The sequence below is a fragment of the Acomys minous genome (genome assembly GCF_964271855.1).
Source record: "Acomys minous genome assembly, chromosome: 6".
In the NCBI taxonomy this organism is placed as follows: domain Eukaryota; kingdom Metazoa; phylum Chordata; class Mammalia; order Rodentia; family Muridae; genus Acomys; species Acomys minous.
The window spans coordinates 4,398,766-4,414,667 of NC_140487.1; the positions used below are offsets into that span (position 1 = coordinate 4,398,766).

Sequence of the window (15,902 nt, forward strand, 5' to 3'; positions counted from 1 at the left end):
TAGGCTTATATTTATAAATCATAAAAAATGACTATTTCAGTGTTGCCTGTTGCATAGCTGTTTCTTCTTGCTGGAAACCTTCCCTCACAGAGGGAGGGTAGGTACTCACAAGGCTCCAAAAACTTAACAAGAAATTCCTAAGATGTCCTAGGGCGTGCACCACAGCTCTGTAATGCACTGCTGCTGGAGAGGAGAGCTCTAAGTGGTGAGCATGTGTGCACCTTGCAGGAGGAACTGATTGTGCAGCTGTTGTGAGTCATCACCCATCACCTAGTGGCTCAGCCTCCTTGTTCGTGAAGCCTTCCTGGGGCATCTGAGGCTGGACGGGGAGTGAAGCTTTTCAGAAAGGCAGCTGGGAATGAGAGTCACTCCTGTTCCAGAGCAATCCTGTCCTTATCTGTGTTCTCATAAGCAACTCCAACAAACTCATTAGTCAATCAAAGCTACACTTAAGTGGAACCTCGCTATAGTCTCTTGGTGTTCTCTATTTGAATAAATAAGCCATTTCTATGATTCTCCTCAGGAAAAGTCACATAACACTAGTAAGTGGAAATTTCACTACTTTTCAGTGTGAAAAGTCACATGGCTTTCTGAAGCAGAACCATTTTATGTGTTTAAGAAATGCAACCCTTTAATCCCAGCACTCAGGAGGCAGAGGCAGGTGGATCGCTGTGAGTTGGAGGCGAGCCTGTTTTACAAAGTGAGTCCAGGACAGCCGTGGCTACACAGAGAAACCTGTTTCAAAAAACAATCAACAATAATTTTTAAAAAAAAAGAAAGAAATGCAATCTAAGAGAGAATATAAACTCTAACTCTCTAGCACCTATACATGATGGTCTTGCTTGCACTGTGCCTATTTAAAAGCCTGTGCCTCACTCTCTGTTTGACACTTCCACAGAGATAGCTTTCTTATCCCACACAGTCATCTCACTGAATTAGACTGTGGGCATCTTACAGCTATGTCTAATTGATGCATGCTTGACCTTGCAGTGCTCATCGACTTTATAGCTACCCTCTACCTGAAATATCTGTCACCCTTCAGGACACTTGATTATAAGTCATCAAATTAATTAAACCTACATAAGATGAGATTTTTGGCATCTAAACAAAGAGCTAGAGAAATAAACTTGAAGGTCCTTTTCTTCATTTTTAAGCTTTATATCTTGAGTGATTGGTTGCATAGATATTTCATCTCTGCTTATGGCCCTGAGACTACACTTTGGGCACCCTTTCTGTATTAATGAGAAACCCTAATGTTGCAATTAAATGCACAAAGTTGTAGTAGCAAATAGTTTATGTTATCTTTTAACCAGATAAATTAAACTCCTGACAAAATAAAAATAGTTAACTAAGTATTAATTTGTGTACATTTTTACAAATATTTTATTAATTTATTCATATTACATCTAAATTGTCATCCCATCCCTTGTATCCTCCCATTCCTCCCTCCCTCCCACTTTCCCCCTACTCCCCTCTCCTATGTCTGTGACTGAGGGGGACCTCCTCCCTCTGTATATACTCATAGGGTATCAAGTCTCTTCTTGGTAACCTGCTATCCTTCCTCTGAGTGCCACCAGGCCTCCCCATCAAGGTGAGAGAAGCATGGGAGAATGGGGAAATAGAAGGATCCAGAGGGTCCTAGAAACCTACAAGAAGAGCATTATGATGTGCAGATTGGACCCAAGGGCCCAAGGGTCTTGCTCAAACGATGGCACTAGCCAAGGACAATATAGGCAGTAAACTTTGAACCCCTATCCAGATCTAGCCGATGGACAGAACATTCTCCACTGTTGAGTGGAGAGTGGGGTCTGACTTTCATGCGAAATTTGTGTACATTTTAAAAACATCATTAAATAGCTGAGTCTCCACTTTAGGTGGCACTGACACACAGAAACTGCTTGGCACTTGTACATTAGTAAAGAAAGTGAATTTCTGTATTAGTTACTGAAACACAAAATAATCATAAATGGAAAGGAAATACCTTCTCAAACAAATGAGTTTTACTTTTTTACAATAATTTTATTTTCCCAACATTTCTTATTGCATTGAGGATAGTTACAAACCTTGCAACTTGAAAACCTATAAATTGCCTGGCCGTGGCGGAGCATGGCCTTTAATCCTAGCACTCAAAAGGCAGAGAGAGGCAGATCTCTGTGATTTCGTGGCCACCAGGTCTGCAGAGTTCCAGGACAGCCAGAGCTACACAGAGAAACCCTGTCTTGAAATACAAAACAAAAGAAAATATGTAAATTGAAATTATAATTTCCCCTTGTCATGTGAGAGGATACTCTCACACAGTAAAGAAATTGAGATATGTATTAATCATAAATTCCGGATTGCAGTAAGATTACCATAAGTGTGTTGAAATACTTAAGCAAGAGCATAAGGAAGTACGGCCTGGAATAGCACCCAGTTCTTGACACATCCAACATTAACAAAAAGCATTGCTTCATTTTTTTTTATTGTTGTTGTTGTTTTCAAATATACATGAGTAATAACGTGGGATTATTCTGTTGACTCTATCGTGACAATAGACCTGTACCTAATACTTAAGGTACTTTATTCTGTGAAAAAGACAGCCAGAGATGGTTCCCATTAGAAATGTACAACATCTGAAATTCTATTACATTAAAAAAAAAAACTTTCAAAAAATAATCTAAACTGAGGAGATAAGACTTCAGCAAACAAGTAAACTGTAGGTGAAGGCACAAGTGAAAATAAAAACTTTAAATACTGAATTTGTTAAAGTTCACAATTTACTGCTAAGAAAAGGTTACATATTATGACTCTCAAAAAAAAAAAGTCATGAAAGTTTTTGTACGTGATTGTTTCATGACTTGTTTTTGTTTTTGTTTTTAAGTTTTCTTAACTTTGTCCGTGAAGTGAATGTACAATTCCTTCCCTATGACTACTTAACAGTTGCTTAACAATTAGGACCTCGTACGAGTGCCTGCTTCTACCGAGGTGAATCCTAAATGGCAGGACAGGTTGCAATAGGTACTCTACATAAGATGTCTTGGCTAGCGCTAGCAGAGCCTCATGTCTGCCACCGGTACCATGGGGGACAGTTGAACTCTCTCATATGCAGCACCTACTGAAGGAGTTAAACAAGGCATGAAGCAACAGGAAAGCCCCACTCTGATCTACCTGATTAGCACAGGAGAGGCCCAGGCTCTAGAGTAAGCCTCATGTGAAGGGAGTATTTTGTGTAATCATATAAAATAGAAATAAGTATGATTATTATTTATTATCATATTATTATATGAACATGTTCACATATTGGGTGAAACTTTGTCTTGCAAGGTTTCTGGTTTTTTTAGTTCTCCTCTTAAGTGATTTATTTGGGAAAAAGAAGTTATAGATTACTTAATCATCTAGGAATGAAGAATGAATGACTAAAAAACAATGTTTTATTGCCTAAGGTATTCTGCTCAGCTAATAATTTCTCAAGTTTTTACTTTGTTTGATGTATATAGCCATTATGCCGATAGTTTCTTAACTTTAAGCTGTAATCTTCAATTAAACTTTAACTTTAATCTCCAATGGATTTAATGATTTGATATTTATATCTTTCCCATACCATTTTGTACTTATTTTTTTTAGAAAAATATATGTACATGAGTATGTTTATGTTTTACCCTCTTCCTAGTTAGTAAGAGATTTTTCTTTCATAAAATGCTAGTGCTGATCATTTCTAGATATCCACTCGCTTTCTGAGTATTTGAATAAAATGTAAGCTTGTTTTTTTGATAGAAACATCTATGTTTCCTGAGAACTGTACCATTTGCTATAAATAGCAACCCTCCTGTATTAATCGTTACGACAGATAAAAAAATTAGAGAATGGATTCCACGATGTTAGTAAGGATTATGAAAAGTATTTATTGGGTAAATACACTGTTACTGTAACAGAAACTGTTACCATGAGGACTTCTTTGCCACTATTACTTACACAGTGGTTAAAGTGTGACACTCTCTCATAAGGCTGTATTGCAGCTGTTTATTAGGCATGCTTTGTGGAATATCATTTAAGAAACCAAAAGTTAAGGCCATGGTACATACTACAGAAACTTGCTTTTCAGAGAAACTAACATAAAAGAAAAATAAACCAGCCTTGATTAAACATAAAAGTGATAATATTTTAAAATATAAGTGTACTATGGATAAAAGTTATTAAAATTAATTTACAACTACCACTGACAAATACATGTCTCAAGACATTGGATCCCCAAAAGCAGTTCCTATTTTAGAAAGTACTTCATTTGAACAATAAAGTTAGGCTAAAAAAGAAATTAGAATATCCAAGTAAGTGAAGATTAGTTTTCTTCTAGCTGTTTTAAGAAGACATTTCAAAAAAACAATCTTTAAATCTTTTTTGGACAGAACATAAAGTATAGTTTACCTTTGCTTTTGTTTGCCTGCTGGTCCTTGATTCACCTGCTTCAGAGCAGAGGCTGAGTGGCAGGGTTGCCTCACTGGTCCCAGAAGCCTGTCATTACAGGGCTGACTCAATCCCTCCAGCTAAACAGAAGGCATGCATTAAAGCTCTTTATAATCAAAGGCAGGCTCCCTTAAAGCTATCTTAGCATAAATGAGCATTGCTTAATAAAAGTGCACACCTTACAAACAAACAAAAATTCCAATTTAAGTTCGCTGATTTGAGGGGAAGAAAAGCAAACCGAGATTGCAGTGGGAAAGAATAAGATGGTTGTGTAGGTAAAGTTTCCAGACTGACTAGTAAAAAGGGGACAAAGGCTTTGTGTATGTGTGTTATGTCAACAAACAGACCTCAGTGTGCTGGCCTCAAATAATCGACACTTAATGGGCATTAAGTGTCATCCTGAGAAAACTTATGAATCAACCAGAACTAGTGGCCCAAGACGGTGAGTTAAGCACACGCCTTTATTTAATGTGCCAGTCTCTGCACATGGTATTAGACGAAATAAATACAAAGCTGAAAACGAGGAGGCTGGCTATGACTCACACACTGAAAACAGATGAAAGCGAATCAGAAAATGTGAAAAAATAACAAATAGGGCCCATAGTGAAAGAAAACTAGAGAGGCCTCAGCTGTTACTTTTTCCTTAGAACAGACTTCTGTGATTGAAAAGAGAAATCCGCAGAAGTGAATGGGAGGCAGTTATCAGAGCCATCGGTGTGAATGCTGTTTACAGACCTCAGGACCAGTCAGACCTCTTCGCCACTCCCGAAGTATGTGGAGTGGCCGGCAGGACAGACATCTGACCTCAGAATATTTAACAGCTCATCCTATACATAGGGCTCCACTTGTGTAGGTGGCCAAATACAAAAGCACAGTTTAAATGCAGAACAGGGGTCTCCCTGGTGAGCAGAGCAGGCGGGAGAGGCTGCTCAGCACTCCAGGAATTACATTCTTCCCTTGTCATAATTCCCTCCTCCCTTTGGTAACCATGGGAGTTCCTACCAAGCTGCATGTTTTCCGCTCGCGCACACCGGATGGAATGCCACCTGTCCACATGTCACGAAGTCCTCCCAAGAATTCTGTTGAGGAAGTAACTCAAGCACTAGACTGCAATTCCTAATGATAGATTTTTTTTCAGCAACTCAAGTCCTTCACAGATATGACGACCAAGGATTACCAGACGTGCAATACTGGCCAACAGTGTGAAAGACAAGAGATTAGGAAAGGGAAAAACAGATTCTAGAGAACAGTGAGGGGCAGATGAAATATGTAACAGTAGTAACATTTAAAAAAACAAACAAACAAACAAACAAAAAACCAGAATAAAGTGTCAAGTCTACACTCAGGAGGCAGAAGCAGAAGGATCCTGAGTTCAAGGCCACCCTAGATGGCATAAGGACACCTGTGTCAGAAAACAGTCAAGCAGTAACAAAAGACGTTTTTAGAGGGATGTAAGGCACTGCTAAGTCTGGTAGCAAAACAAGACTATCACAAAAAAAGTCGGAATGACATGTTCCCACCAAAAGAGCTCTTTGAAATCAGTGAGCAACTAACTAAACTGGTACTATAAAAAAACAAAAAACAAAAAACAAACATTTAATCTGTCGTGGTGGCACAGGCCTTTAATCCCAGCACTTGGGAGGCAGAGGCAGGTGGATTGCTGTGAGTTCAAGGCCAGCCTGGTCTACAAAGTGAGTCTAGGACAGTTAAGGCTACACAGAGAAACCCTGTCTCAAAAAAAAAACCAAAATAGATAAATAAGTAGATAGATAAATAAATAGTTTAAAATTCTACAATACAAAGCAAAAGTTTTATAAAAGCTTGCAATAGTAGAGCGAAAAGCAGCACAGGACTGACACAGAAGAGCCAGGACTCAGTCAAGTAGGACTGTCACAGAAGAACAGAGGAAAAGAGAGAACAGAATTAACTTAGAAATAATAAAGAAAATTCTCCTGGTCTGAAGACAGGGGTCTGTATTTGATGAGAACTTCAAAGGACATGGAAAAAGAAAATCATTCATATAAAAATAAACACACCACAAATCTGCTGGAAGCCAGAGGGTGTAATTATAACATTTCCTTTGTGAGATGAAGATGTGCATTCTTTCTGACTGGAAAGAATGAGTGGTGTGGAATAGTGACGGAGAAATCAAGTGGCTAATCAAAAGATTGGTGTATAAATAAAGAGTGCTGCGCTTGTTTGTTTGTTTGACAAGGAGTAGAGGTAAAGAGTGCTATCCTCAGTAACAGACTGCAGCGGCTGCTGCTCGGGGGACGCAGGTTAAAGGAACTCCCTCCCACAGGTTTCTAAGGTAGTCTTTTCCATCTTCTAAGATGTTTCCTTTACTGAAGTCATTTGTGGTACTTTATTAGACACTGGGTCAGCAGAGGATTCTTTTGTCCATTTCCCTTGGAAATGCATCTTAAATAGATATGAAAACACATGTGTGGATTTGTCTTTGAGTTAAAAACAATAACTTCTCATTTTCAAGGATGGCTGATTAAGCACATAAAAGTCTGGGAGTGCAAATGAATGCAAGCTAAAGGAAGGGACAGCCAGGCCTCAAAAAATCTCTCACAATCTGCATTTGACCTCAGATTTGCAAACTACAGTTTGAAGAATCTCCTGTTAAAAATGTGAGTGTTAGGGCTGGTGAGAAGGCTCAGCAGTGAAGAGAACTTCCTGCTCTTGAAGAGAACCTGGGTAGGGTTCCCAGCACCCATGTGCCACCTCACAAATGTCTGCAATTCCAATTCTAGGGGACCTGAAACCCTCCCTGGCCCCTGCAGACAGTGTGTGTGCACATGGGGCACATACATACATACATACATACATACATACATACATACATACATACAAAATAATACACATAAAAGAAATATTTTTTAAAAAAGAAATGCAGCGTTGTTTTTATAATACTGGTGAGATAAAATTTAATAATGTTCTTATTTTAAAAATTGTAAATGCACTCAGGAGGCTGAGGCAGGTTCATTGTTGTGAGGTCGAGGTTAGCCTGGTCTACAGAATGAGTCCAGGACAGCCAGGGCTACACAGAGAGATCCTGTCTTGAAAAAACAAAAATTGTAAATGACTGTCTAGGGTTACTATTGTTTCTTCCACTAATTTATCATGTTTTCCCTTTTGTCCTACATATGCCAAGCCTTACATATTCCCTATGTATCTCAGAGGCTTGTTAAACAGTGGATTCTACCTCTAATGCACCACTGGTGGCTGGACAAAGCTGAGCATGTTTCTAGTATTCTTTACATGTTTAATTTCCTTCACCTTCAAGATGGTGTTAATATTTAATATTTGCCTTTCCTGGTTTATTGGAATGAGTTCAGTGTCTGAACCCTGATATAGTAATTGTTAAACAAGGGCTGGAGAGATGGCTCAGAGGTTAAGGGCACTGACTGCTCTTCCAGAGGTCCTGAGTTCAATTCCTGGCAAACACATGGTGGCTCACAACCATCTGTAATGAGATCTGATGCCCTCTTCTGTCATGCAGGCAGAATACTGTATGTGTAATAAATAAATAAATATTAAAAAATAGTAATTGTTAAATGATTTTTCATCACTGGAAAACTAGGAGGAGCCATTGTTTCTTATATGACATAGTAGCCAGTTAAATACTTATGAAAAACATTGGGTGTTTTTACTTAATATATGTTTTGTACCACAGGGACCAACAAAACAGGACCATTGCAGGATATTTGAACCCATTGTAAACCCTGAGATTGTGAACTGTAAAACCTTGTTTCTTGTTTGATGTGATTCAGCCGTAACATGCACCTTTAATCCAAGATCTTTGTTTAATATAAACAGGTGATTTATGGTGTAGCTCAGCCCAAGCACACACCTTTAATCCAAGAGTTATCTGTACACGGGATTTAATAAAGTTAACCCTAAATCAAGAACCCAGTTGGCAGATAGGAGGGGCTTTGAGGAAGGGTGGAAAAGAAAAAGAAGCTCTTTAGCTCTGGTTTTGGGCCTTTTCCTTCGGCTGAGTAGGAAGGTCAGCTAGGTGCTTTCTCTGCCTCTCTGAGCTAGTAGACTTTCACCCCAGCATCAGGATCCTGAATCTTTATTGGTAAAATCAAATGTCTGGGATTTTCTTTCTTTATAATATCAGGAGAACTTATATATACCCTTCAGTATAGCTTCTGAGATTTCATTACTTCTTTACCTTTTTTTTCCCCAGAATACATGATGTAATCACTAATCAATGAACCAATTAATGTTAGTATGAGAATCTGAGTATGACTTTCTACGAAGTTCTACCTGTGTTCCAGGATGTAATCTACATAATAGTGAAATATCTGGAACATATTAGACAAGAAAATACCTTTCCTAGCCTTAGAAAGTAAATAATATTTAGGGCACCACATGCTATTCAGTCTTTGTGAAAATATTGAGTATTTGTGACAGAAAATTATTTGTACTACAGCTAGGTCAGGTCACTATAATGAGGTTTTCAAATAAATTACCAGCCAGTGAAAATCAGCAAACTGTTGAAATATAATATATTTCAATGAACCAAAAAGTATCAAATGAAAGAATTTTCCACATAAATTCTGTTATGAAGGAAGCTAGTAAGGCTTATCTTTTTATATCGATGAGCCAAGTGGCTAGCCAAGGTGCTCTGGATAAAGTTAATCTCCAAGGTAAACATTTAAAGAGTCAGTTTTATCTCCATGGGTTAGTATCCTGCTGTTGCTGCTGCCGCTGCTGCCGCCACCTCTGCTTCCATTGTTGTTGAATTGCTTGTTGTTTACAACTTCACAATCCCTGGAATGCAGAGTTGTTCCCTCTGGGTTTGCTTTCCTTTATTTCAGGAACACTTTCCCCAGATACATTCTTCTGTATTTTCTCTTTTTTATTTTTATTTTCCTTTTTTTTTCTTTTTTTTTTTTTTTTGAGACAAACTCTCACAATGTTGTCTTGAGTGGCTTCAACTCATTTTGTAAGCCAAGCTGGCTGTGAACTTGCAATTGAGCTCTCTGCCTTCCAGGTACTCAGATTACAGGGGGAAACGGTAATGTTTGGCTCCCTAATAACACTGACCTGTTTCTGCTACCTCATCTTCTCACTATAAAGACCGTATGTGACTATCTTGCAAAGAATTTCTAGTGTGCTCTCTAATACTTCCTAATGCCTTAAACCTGTTTTCTCTTGATTCTATAAAGTACTATGACTATCACATATGGGTGTCTATTTCCCGCTTCTTTATTCTTAATTTCTAAGCTCCATGAGGATCAGCCTAGTCCTATCACCTAGTATGAAGTAAACATCTAACGAACAATTTATATGGAACTCAAAACTAAAAATTCTTTAGAAAAAGCTTAAAATCAAAGAAAGATAACATTTTCTTCTCTTTAGTATTTTAAAGAAAATTTGAAATTGTGTTAGGGAATAGGAATAAAATTCACCAGCATCGCTGATAAGACCACACCAAGAAAAACTAATGAATTAAACGCTGTTGCAGGAGCCTTGCTCTTCCAACTCAAGAGGTTTGGAAAACGAGATCTACAGGACTCTCCGTGCCAGCCATAGTAACAATGACACACAAATCCATTTTTCATATTCATTATTGTCTTCAGCTTACTCCTTGGAGAAATGACAAATTTGAAGCCCTTGTTCGTGATATAATTCTTCCGGCTGTCTCCAGGCATGTGCAGATAAAAGGAGGATTCAGACGTCCTTCGAACGCATCTTCCATGACTGTTACACAGGCTTCGACTACAGAGCTTGGCTGCAGATGTTACATTGAGAACGTAGTGGCCCAACAGCCCCTGAACAGTTTGTTGCACAGATAAGCAAGCCTCCTGTAAGGGAAAAAAAAAAAGAATGAAACGTGCTTAAAGAAAAGAACCGAGTCCAGAAATAAACTCGCATGTGCACAATCAACTGATCCTTGACAAGGGTGTCAAGAACACACCACATGGAAAGGACCAACTTGTTAACAAAGTGTTGGAAAAATTGTCCAAACAAAATTGATTCACTAGCTTATACAATATATGAAACTTAACAAAAAGTGGATTAAACTCCAACATAAAAAGCCAGAAACTGATAAAAACCTTAGCAGAAAACACAGTTTTCTTCTTGCTTGCTTGTGGCAATTTTCTTGCATGAGACCAGAAGCTCGGTGACAGAAGCAGAAGTAAACAAGTAAAACTATGTCAGACTAAACACTTCTGCACACAGAGGAGAAATGAGGCAGTCAGCAGAATGAAAAGGCATCCTACAGAGCAATGGAAAAGGTGTGCAAAACTCCTGTTTCCTGCAGTAACCGGCTACATATCCAAAATAACACACACGATAACTGAAAGAAAAAAATACCCAGTGTAGCCTGATTAGGTGGCATCGGCCTGTAGCCACAGCTAAATGGGAGGCTGAGCCAACAGAACCAGAAGGCAGTGGCGTGAGTGGCCGAAAGGGTTGAGTTCAAGCTATTATGAATAAGGCTGCTATGAACATGGTTGAGCAAATTTTCTTGTTGTGTGCTGGAGCATCTTCCAAGGATATATTCCAAGGAGTGGAATAGCTGGGTTTTGAGGAAGTCCTATTCCCATTTTTCTGAGATAGCACCAGATAGATTTCCAAAGTGGCTGTACTAGTTTGCATTCCCACCAGCAATGAAGGAGTGTTCCTCTCTCCCCACATCCTCGCCAGCATGTGGTGTTGAGACTCTAGATGAGAGAAGCATGGGAGAATGGCAAAGTAGAAGGATCCAGAGGGTCCTAGAAGCCTACAAGTGGAACATTATGATAGGCAGATTTGGGCACAGGGGTCCCGCTCAAACTAAGGCACCAGCCAAGGACAATACAGGCGGTAATCCTTAAACCCCTACCCAGATCTAGACAATGGACAGAACACTGTCCACAGTAGAGTGGAGAGTGGGATAACTTTCTCATGTACTATGGTGCCTCACCTTTGACCATGTCCCCTGGATGGGGAGACCTGGTGGCACTCAGAGGAAGGACAGCAGGTTACCAAGAAGAGACTTGATACCCTATGAACATATACAGGGGGAGGTAATCCCCCTCAGGAACAGTCATAGGGGAGGGAAATAAGGGGAAAATGGGAGGGAGGGAAGAATGGGAGGATACAAGGGATGGGATAACCATTGAGATGTAACAAGAATAAATTAATAAAGGAGAAAAAAAAAGAGTTGAGTTCAAGGCCATCTCAGGCAACCTAATAAGATCTCATTTAAAAGAATGAGGTAAGATGAGAGCCAAGAATACAGCTCACGGGTACAGTCCTTGCCAAGCATGTGTGAGGCTTCAGGTTCAATCTGTAAAACAGGAAATATGGTAAACAGATCCGGCCATGATGGCACACACTCTTAATCCCGACACTCAATTGGAAGGCACAGAGCAAATCAAGGCTACAGTGAGGCATTACCCCGCACCCACAAGGTTGGCTAATATTAGATCATATGTAGAGATTCCATGCATTGATGACATGGTTTGGAACCCTTTCAGCCTGCTGATCAAAATGTAAAGAGAACCAAGACCTATAGACTACAGTGTAGAAGGTCCTCAAAAAGTTAAAAATAGAACTATCACACAATGCATATACATACATCATACACAATTATGGGAATATATACAAAAGAGATTAAATAACGATCTGGAAGGGACATCCCGACTTCTGTATTCAATGCAGGGCTATTCTTTGTAGTCAAGAACTGTAACTAATCCATGTGTCCATCAAGAGATGAATGGATAGTGACCACGTGATGTATGCAATGGAATATAATTCGGTCTTTAAAAATAGGAGGGAAATCTGCCATTTAGGACAAAGCTAGTGAATCCAGAAGATATTATGCTAAGTAAAAGTAGAAATCAAATGCTGTATGAGTCCATTTATACATGAATTATCTAAACTGTCAAACCAGTACACTGAATGATGCACGCGTGCTAGACAAACACATGCTAGAAATCTGCTGTGACATGATATCTATAATTAACAATGCTGGATTATGCACTTCTAAATTTGCTAAAAATAAATAAATGACATGTGAACTGTTCTAACTACAAATTTTTAAAAATATCAATCAACTATTGTATAGATACAATTTCCCTTCTTTGTTCATATTTATTATAAGCTACAGTCAAAACAAAAACTAATTGTAGACAATGCGTTTTTCATAATAATAAAATTATTTTCAAAATTTCATGATAGCTTGTGTCGGGCATATGCAATAGCATTTATTTGACTAAAACTACTGCATTGTGAGTTTGATCCTAGTCCAAGAGTTAAACGAAGAAAGCAAGACTGAGAGCAGTTACTCGGCATACTCCAAATTACACCTTTAGGATCTAACAATCAGCTTCTTACTTTAGGCTGCCCAGTTGAAGACTGTCCTTGTCCACCCGTCTGCTCACCGCAGTCCAGCATAGAACCGGGTGCGCAGTGCTCATCCCTACGGTCTTTGGACTTTGTTAAAGCCAGGGAAACAAATCAGCAGCAGCCAACTGATGTGAGATAACATTGCTCAGATGTTTAAAAACCGTTTTAAACTTTTAAAGTCGCTATCTAAAACAGCAGTCCTCAACCTGTGGGTCACGGCCCCTTTGGTAAACTTCAGTCTCCAAAGATACTTACATTACAGTTCATAACAGTAGTAGAATCACAGTTATGAAGTAGCAACAAAAGAAATTTTATGCTTGGGGGTCACCACAACATGAGGAAGAGTGTTAAAGGGCCGTGGCACTCGGGAGGTTGAGAACCACTGACTAGGACGTAATGCCACAACATGAGGAAGAGTGTTAAAGGGCCGTGGCACTCGGGAGGTTGAGAACCACTGACTAGGACGTAATGCCACAACATGAGGAAGAGTGTTAAAGGGCCGTGGCACTCGGGAGGTTGAGAACCACTGACTAGGACGTAATGCCACAACATGAGGAAGAGTGTTAAAGGGCCGTGGCACTCGGGAGGTTGGGAACCACTGACTAGGACGTAATGCCACAACATGAGGAAGAGTGTTAAAGGGCCGTGGCACTCGGGAGGTTGGGAACCACTGACTAGGACGTAATGCCAACAGAGAAGTCGCCACTGACCTTTGACTCAGAATACTCGTATCCTCCCCACAATATGATTCCCGCTGCTCCCAGTGCAGCGCCTTCACCAATGGTGTGCACTAAGTCCTCCTGGAAAAGAGAAGGACCAGGAGAAACGTTGGCCAAGCCAAGTTAGGCATTTCTTATTCATTAAGAATATATTTTTTGTTTATAAAGAAAACAGATACATAAGAACTGGAAAAGATGACTTGGGCATTTTAGGTTATCTGATAATACTCCAGTATTCCAAGAAACGCTTTGAACAGCGAGGCTACAAAAACAAACGGATTCTAGTCCCCCGTCTAAAGTTCTGTAAAACATTGTTTAAGATAGACATATAAACAAATAACGATACAATGAACTAATATCCACATTAGGGAGAAAAGTAAAAATATATGAATCCTTGTATAGGAGCATGGCCAACTACAAAGAAAAAAATCATCTACTTATGACTATTGAGATAGTGCTGTTCCTAAAATCCATAGTGTGTTGAACAGAAACCGCAGTGCAGGTTGAGGGGTTGAGGGATGCCTTGCTTTGTTCTGTCAGCCAGGAAGCCCCGGAGGCCTTGAAAAACTGGCTCTTGCCTTTCTCTTAGTTGTCCTACAACTCTGTGAAGCCCTAGTGATGAACACACCACACACCTTGGTTATAACATACAGAGAAATCAAGCTGAGATCAAACTACAGGTTTCCTCCTGACTGGCTAGGTTTTCTAGTCCCAGAAGATGCTACGGAGGTTGCTGGGAGAGAGAGGGCACTCATGGTCTCACCCAGACTTGAACCTTACAAACCATAGTACCAATATACCAGGCAAGATGTACCCACTATTTTTATGGGGATAACCAACTGCTTTGTCTGGCTGAATGTGAGGCCTGTTGCACGGAACAACTGGTCAAAGGCCAACTTCTCTGTAATTAGAATTAAGGCCTGATGCTGGAAACTAGGTGACTACTCAGTGACAATGACACTGTTATTGGAGGGGAATCTACCACCACTGATTTACAAAGCCAGAATAATCTCTAAAAACAACCAATGAATATTTGTCTCTATAGCCATATATAAGTATATGTAAAAAATATAAGTATTTTTTAATTAATTTTTACCTAATATTTACAAATATTTACTTAAAAATATTTCTATAGCCTGGCACAGTGCTGCACACCTGTAATCACAGCACTGGGGAGGCAGAGGCAGGCAGACAATTGTGAGTTCAAGGCCATCCTGGTCCAGGACAGCTACATAGAAAAACCCTGTTGTTTTAATGGAAGACCCCAGATTCTTCTACTTTATCAATAAAGACTCATGTGCCTGATGTTGTGGTGAAAAACCTGCTAGCTCAGAGAGTCAGAGAAAGCATCCAGCTGAATTTTCTATTCAGCTCACATCCCAATGGTGAAGGCCCAAAAGGCTCACTAGCTCAGCTCAGGAGGAAAAGGAAAAAAACAAAAACAAAACAAAACAAACAAACAAACAAACAAAAAACCCAAAGGTCAAATACTTACTAGCTCAAACCCTGAAATGCCAAAGGCCAAGGAGCTCTAAGAGCCAAGCTAAAATCCCAAACCCAAAGGAGCACCAAAGACCAAAACAAAACAAAACAAACAAACAAACAAAAACAAAAAGCAAACCAAACGTCCCCCCCCCCAAAAAAAGCTTTTCTACTTCTACAGCTGTCTTAAATACCCCTCAACTCAAAGTCCCGCCTACTCTTTAACCTCTGTCAGCTGGTTTCTTGCTCTGCCTCTTGACCTAGAGTCAACTTTATTAAATCCTGTGTACAGATGGCTCTTGGATTAAAGGTGTGTGTAAGGCAGACTGAACCACACTTTAATCACCTGTTTACAATAAGCAGAAAGTTCTTGGATAAAAGGTGTGTTAGGGCTCAACCACAAGAAACAGAGATTTACGGTTCAATCTCAGGGATTACAAAGGGATCAACGATCCTGTAACAAAATCCTGTCTTGAAAAACAAAAAATAAACCGGGCGTGGTGGCACACACCTTTAATCCCAGCACTCGGGAGGCAGAGGCAGGCAGATCACTGTGAGTTCGAGGCCAACCTGGTCTACAAAGGGAGTCCAGGACAGCCAAGACTACACAGAGAAACCCTGTCTCAAAACAAACAAACAAACAAATAAAAAGTGTATAAGTAAAGTAGCCTTTACCCCTCTCATTAAGCAAACTTCTCTTTACAGCAAACACAACCAATCAAAGTGTCGAGTTGTGGAGCCCTGTCCCAGGCTCCACATCCACAAAACATTCCTGCTCCTAAGGCTCAGGGAACATCGTGAAAGAGGGAAGGGGAAGGCTGTAAGAACCAAAGGATCAGGGAGCTTACTATGAGATCGCATCTCCTGGAAATGTCAGAAAGCCTCCCCACCGTGGCTGCCCAG

At 39.7% G+C, this 15,902-nt stretch overlaps 2 protein-coding genes across 3 annotated transcripts in view; both read right to left on the bottom strand.

The window, feature by feature from the left end:
• Nucleotides 1-2,192, bottom strand: part of LOC311600900 (hyaluronidase-4-like) — a 28,522-nt gene extending 26,330 nt beyond the window's left edge. Inside the window, exon 1 of the mRNA XM_084788051.1 lies at nt 2,064-2,192. Within this exon, the coding sequence (XP_084644177.1) occupies nt 2,064-2,108 (45 nt within the window). The 5' untranslated portion in view covers nt 2,109-2,192. The remainder of the gene's footprint in view (nt 1-2,063) is intronic.
• The window catches only part of LOC311600899 (hyaluronidase-4-like), a 39,129-nt gene that overhangs the window by 15,608 nt on the left and 7,619 nt on the right, over nt 1-15,902 (bottom strand). Inside the window, exons 3-6 of one of the 2 annotated variants that reach the window (XM_084788050.1) lie at nt 13,509-13,598; nt 9,870-10,265; nt 4,402-4,520; nt 2,085-2,218 (exon numbers count right to left, since the gene is read on the bottom strand). In XM_084788050.1, coding sequence (XP_084644176.1) covers nt 2,200-2,218; nt 4,402-4,520; nt 9,870-10,265; nt 13,509-13,598 — 624 coding nt within the window. In that variant the 3' untranslated portion in view covers nt 2,085-2,199. Of the gene's footprint in view, nt 1-2,084; nt 2,219-4,401; nt 4,521-9,869; nt 10,266-13,508; nt 13,599-15,902 lie in introns of those variants that run through there. The other variant, XM_084788049.1, reaches the window with a different exon arrangement.